Source organism: Ammodytes marinus, assembly GCF_949987685.1.
Source record: "Ammodytes marinus genome assembly, chromosome: 22".
In the NCBI taxonomy this organism is placed as follows: Eukaryota; Metazoa; Chordata; class Actinopteri; order Uranoscopiformes; family Ammodytidae; genus Ammodytes; species Ammodytes marinus.
The window spans coordinates 381228-387019 of NC_137226.1; the positions used below are offsets into that span (position 1 = coordinate 381228).

Sequence of the window (5792 nt, forward strand, 5' to 3'; positions counted from 1 at the left end):
GTCCAGTTGAAACCTGTTGAAGACAAAGATGATCTATCAAATGTATTTAACATGGAAAACATGCAGTTTATAACCATAACTGTATAGCTACAACCATATTTGTTATCTCACTGTCAAGCCACAGAAAATGCACTTTTCTCCTGAATGCGTCCTTTTCCACTACTGCTTTGAAGTGGGAACACACCAGGGACAGGGTCAACAAAGCTATGTCCCCATCCTGGAGGACCACCTCTGCAAAAATGATTTCCAACAGGCAAGATGGCAACTGAAACAAATAAGATTTCATTTTAAATGTTCTATTGGAAGACAGTTAGTATAAAGCCAAAGAGCATTAATGGAAATACTGAAAGCATGAGCACTGAATGTATTTGATAAATATTGAATTCCCAAAAATAGAAACACATGCAAACAAACAAAATCTAAAATAAATGATTAATAAATAAAATACCTGCTCAATACAGGTTGCCAACTGCTGCCCCTGCTCTCTTCCATGCGTCATGGACTCTATCCGTCTTCTCTTCCTACGTAGAAATGTCAAAGGGTGACATCAGCAAGATGCTTCTCATGTAACACATGAAAATCCTCAACTTTTACAATAGAAACTATTATTGTTGACATTACAAACTACAGCACCTTTTCTGTTCCTATAACCCATACCTTTGGTGTTCCACTGGAGCTTCACTCATGCCAGAAGCTTCTACGTGAATTGTAGGAGCTACGTCAACAGTGGTGGTCGGTGGTGGTGGGATGACAGTTAGTTAATGCTTTATAAGGATTATCATAATTATAATAATTATTCTATTAAAAGCAGTTTTACAAATGATAAATGGAAGCAAAATACATTTCTTCGACCTCATATTTACCAAGAACTGCTTGTCCACAGCTGTTTAGAGAGATTTCCTGCACATGGTGTGATAGTCCTCTCTCTAGCTGCTTCTCCAAAAGTTTTGCATTGGTGTTTCTGTTTTTGTGGTGCACAAGGTTTCTCATCAAAAAGATGTGTGTTGATGGTGCCATGTTGTTCAGAAAGTAGTTATTTTTCTGCATGGTAGAAAAAAGCTGCTCAGCCACCTGAGTTAAAGAACCCTGCAGTTCAGGGACCAGATTGATCCTTCTTAAGACTTCCTGTGGATTGTTTGTGTTTGCCTGGTGGAATCTGTCATATAACACATAGTGGTCTGAGGAGCCAGTGACAGGATGGCCATCTTCATCAGGACTTGGTAACTTTTCAGTCAGCCATGGTAGAGAGACACTGAGTGTTGTCTGCTGTGCTGCTGTGATGTTCTCTGGGGTAGATGCAGCCAGTCTCCCTTCATGTGGTTGGAAAGGCAGTGAGGTTGGGGATCGGAGGTTGCCATGAGTTGCCAAGCCCCGAGCAGAATTGTACACAGACACATTTGGCAGATGCATCCAAGACAAAAGGAGATCTGCATAATCTCTTGGAGACTCTGCCCTTAGGTTAAACTTCAAACTGTAAACCACACCATGAGGGCACAGGATCACTGACCACCCACCTATAACAAACGTTGAAAAACAAAGTTATTATAAAATATACAAATAATTACTCTCAAAGTTCTGATGCTCCAGGTGTGATGTCCATTACCAGATGCTCCCCAGATTTTCTGGAATATTTTATCATATGAATGACGTGTCTTCATTTCCTCCCTCAGTCTGACAACAAGATCCATCCGCGATCCATTCCAATCCAAATTGCAGGCCTTACACAGCTTGCGCACTGTTGAAACCTTTTATAAATACAGAGAATGAAAAAATTAAGAAGGTTCTGTCTTTAAATTAAGAGACCACATCAAATGTTCGGTGTCTCTTGTTTTACTATTTTGAGGCATTTTGATTTTATTATATAAACTACTGACAACGTTTCTACAAAACTCACATTAAAAATATTGTCATTTTTGAATAAGTTATGTAGAGATAAAGATTTAAGAACAATCCAGACATACAGCTTTACCTTCTGCTTCATGAGTTCATCAACAAGCCGGTCCTCAGACACCATAGTGACTTCTGCTTCAGTGGAGGACTTTGAAGATGAACGTTTTTCAAACTCTGTGTTTAACACTGTCTCAGATTTGCGTGTATTCTTCCCAATCCATGGGGCCCAGCGCTCAAAACTAGGACGAACAGCAAAGGTGTTTTTTGCTCCTCGACCTGGGAGATAACAAACACATTAATGATGCGTTTGTTAAATCATAAAATTAATGTTTTTACAAATTAGGAGACGTTTGAAAGCATGTTAATACTTTTGGAAAATCCACGTGCAATCATCTCCAGTTGTACAGAATCCCAGAACTCTTCAATGTTCACGTCACCAGTGAAGTCTTCAGAGGCTTCTTGCATGTCAGTCACTAGTAGGAAATGAAATGTATTCGTTAACACACATATGTACACACTATATATATGTGTGATATATATATGTGTGTGTGTGTGTGTGTGTGTGTGTGTGTGTGTGTGTGTGTGTGTGTGTGTGTGTGTGTGTGTGTGTGTGTGTGTGTGTGTATGCACATTTAAAGACTCTAAAACCAAACTAGACATTGTAGCTAACCAGGTAGGTTGAAGACGCCTTTTCTGTGAAGGTCCATCACAACTATTGGCGGGTGGTAGCCACAGCACACACAGGAAAATGAATAGTCGTGATTCATTAATGCCTCGAAGTGGTAGTAGCCATGGAGGATGGTGTCTCTAGCAGGGAATGTTTCATTCCTAAGGCTTTCGAGGGAGTTTATGACCTTGGACACAGCGACGTGGTTCTGAAAGAGATATAACAGTAAAAAATAAAAATGTTAAACATTGCATTTTCTAGATGAACAAATAAGTTATTAACAAACAAACACAATATATTTGAGCATTTTTCCTCAGCCTAAATATTCCATTGCACCTACCTGCAAGTTGTGTCTTAAAAAAAGGCATAATTCCAGGCTCAATATTGCATGGTCATCAAAGTTATGCATTCCATGTGACCACTCTTGATACCTGTAGGACATTTTGCACTGTGGACATCTGCGGAAATAGGTTGAAACATCTGGAAAAAGAAAATTAGTAACTAATTAGGTGTCATGTTCAAAAATTGCAAACTATCATAAAAATAAGTAAAACAATAACTTACTCTTAATCACACCATTCATGGTGATTATCTTGGCATTTCTGGTTATTACCGCTGACTTCTCAAGATTAACTGACCCTGGACAGAAGGTACAGATCGTCTCTGTTGGATGCAACTCTGTCAGATAATCGGTCAAGGCCTTAGGCTTCACCAGGTCAGCTGGAAGGTCTGCTGGAAGCTTTTTGAATGTGTGGATGTAGTTCACAAGCCGCTTTAATTCTGCATCCAAAGGTGGGTAGACAGTGCCCTGGTGCTGATGAGGTGTTGAGGCTGTCTCTGTCTCTGTTTTAAAAAAGGACCGGTGATTTTGGAATAAATGCCATTTGCTGATGTTTTTATGCACACAAGAGACCCTTGGTTTGGCACAAGGACAATGCCACGTGTTCTGTTGTGGATTGAAGGTTACCATGATCCTCCCAAGGCGACTGTAGTATTTCACAGTAGGCTCATGCACAGAGAAACACAACTGCTTTTGGGTGTCTTCAATTGCTACTTCTACACACAGAGGCACGTGACACGCCTGAGCCTTTCTTTGTCTTTTTAGGCATGTTGCCTTTTTTGCATCGCCAACAAAATGCAATTTGATCATTTCGGATAGGACTTGTTCTTGCAGACGTTCCTCTTGAGCTGTATCCTTGCAGTACTGCAGTGACCGGATGTGTTCGCAATGCCTAGATGTTAGTCCACTTCTCACTGCCATTAAGTGATATTGGATACATTCCTCCAACTCACACTGCGCTTTATGAAAATGACCCCAGGTTTTGTTTTGTACGTGTACAGGCACAGAGAAGCCATGCCGTGGTCTTTGTACAGCAGAAATGTCATTTGTGGCATCTACACAGACACAATTTAAATGGTCGTGTACTGTTATGTCCTTTTGTTTTTTGCTGTGAGTCCTCTGGATATGTTTCCCTATGTTTTTCTTGTAGAAAGTCAAATTACAATGTGGACATTTTGCCTTTTTCAAACATTTTGGACTATTCTGGGCAGCAGAGGCAGCAGAGGAAGAAGCAACAATTGAATGTTGGGGAGAAGGAGCAGTCGGTGCTGGAGAGGTCGTGGCTGTCCTGACTGTGATGGGGTTTTGGTTGGAGGTATGGACGGCAGCTGAGGTGGATGGACTGTCTTGCTTGTTTGTGCAGGACTTCAGGTGTTGATCCATATCCGACTTTCTTATGATTGTTTTGCCACATAGGGGGCAATGATAATGCCCCCCATCTCTGCAGCTGAGGTTGCACCTGCATATCTTTTTATCTAAGATCAATTTAGGCAAAAGATAGAGGGGAAATAAGTCAGTGACACACACACACACATACATATTGTATACAGACATGTACACTTACATTCTTATATGCTTTCTACACACATAAATATATTACCTTTAAATGTAATGGAATGTCTTATGTGTGATTCCAGGTGGCACTGAAGCTTCGTGTTTCCGGTTGGTTTAAATGTTGGGCATAGGGGGCAGTGAAAGAGATGGCAGCAAGTTGTGCAGCGTTTGACCTCTGGCTTTGAATCAACGTTAAAAATCGAGTGATGCATCTACAAAAGACAGAAAAAAAGTTACAGTTGATGTTTAAATTGTAGAAAAAATTAATCTCAAAGCAAAAAGAATTCCCACAGCACAGCGTACTAATTACAGGCCGGTTCAGGGTAATTCAGTAGAGGTAGTAGTGGTCTACATGTAACAAGCTGAACAATAGAAAAACATATTTATTAGGGGTGTGCAGCAAATGTTGTCCCTTCAGAGCATCAACTTATTTTTTACTATTGGCATATAATCAAGTATCTAATCACCACAAAATAATCTGATATGGTATTGTTTTGAATCATTGCTTAAATTAGATGTATTGTAAAATTCAGGATGCTGTCAATCAGAGTTGCTTTGTACTTGATGCACATTGGGTCTGAGATCAACTTTTTGTGTAATTTTTTTTTATTTCCCTGTGCTTCTTTCTCAATGATCAGACGTTCCTCTCAAAGTCAGCTTTGCAGTTATGCTCTCAACTTTCTTGTTCTTTTGCAATCTGTCTGCATTGATGATGAGAAAAAACACAACAGGATCTTACTGTGGAAAAACACTGGATGTGAGGAAGGTGATTGTCAGATCTTGTTGTAAGATGCATTGTGTTTTTGTGTGTATATTTTTTTGAGGGTCACCTGTCATGAAATGTAATGTCAGTATAAATGCTGAAGGAGGCAGTAATGCGACAAAAAGGGTTTTGCAGGGGTGCGTCCCTATTGGCCAATAACTATTTAATTGACAGCTCAGTGCATAGACATTATAAAGTGCAAAGACTTTATAATGTCTATGGCTCAGTGACCCGGATGTAATTGTTCAGTGCAGTTCTACAAAGTTCTAGAATGCAACGCTCCCTGGGTAACCCCACCCCTTTAGAATAATAACAGAAGCTACAGTGGCCTTCAAGGACCAGAACAATTCTAAATTTTAAACAATGCACCTGATGACATTCCAACTATGACACTTTCAAGATGGCGGCACTAGGCCTTGGTCCAAAATATGCAGAAATATGGACATATATGAGACCCTTTCTAAGGGAAAAAATAATAATTCAAAACATTTTTCTCGGCTATTATGCACTAAATTAAATGTACTTATGGCTATTATAATTACTTTCTACAAAATCTGCTAGGAAATAAAACCCCAAAT

At 39.7% G+C, this 5792-nt stretch overlaps 1 protein-coding gene across 1 annotated transcript; it reads right to left on the bottom strand.

The window, feature by feature from the left end:
- Positions 1–813: 813 nt before the first annotated feature.
- Positions 814–3599, bottom strand: LOC307268721 (HMG domain-containing protein 3-like; the record flags this gene model as incomplete). The annotated part of the gene is made up of 7 exons (XM_080051457.1): positions 3122–3599; positions 2898–3037; positions 2561–2765; positions 2259–2363; positions 1970–2166; positions 1604–1745; positions 814–1514 (listed from the first exon to the last, which is right to left on the bottom strand). Exons 1-7 carry the CDS (start codon positions 3525–3527, stop codon positions 814–816), a joined length of 1896 nt encoding a protein of 631 aa, XP_079907583.1. The 5' UTR covers positions 3528–3599.
- Between the last annotated feature and the right edge of the window lie 2193 nt (positions 3600–5792).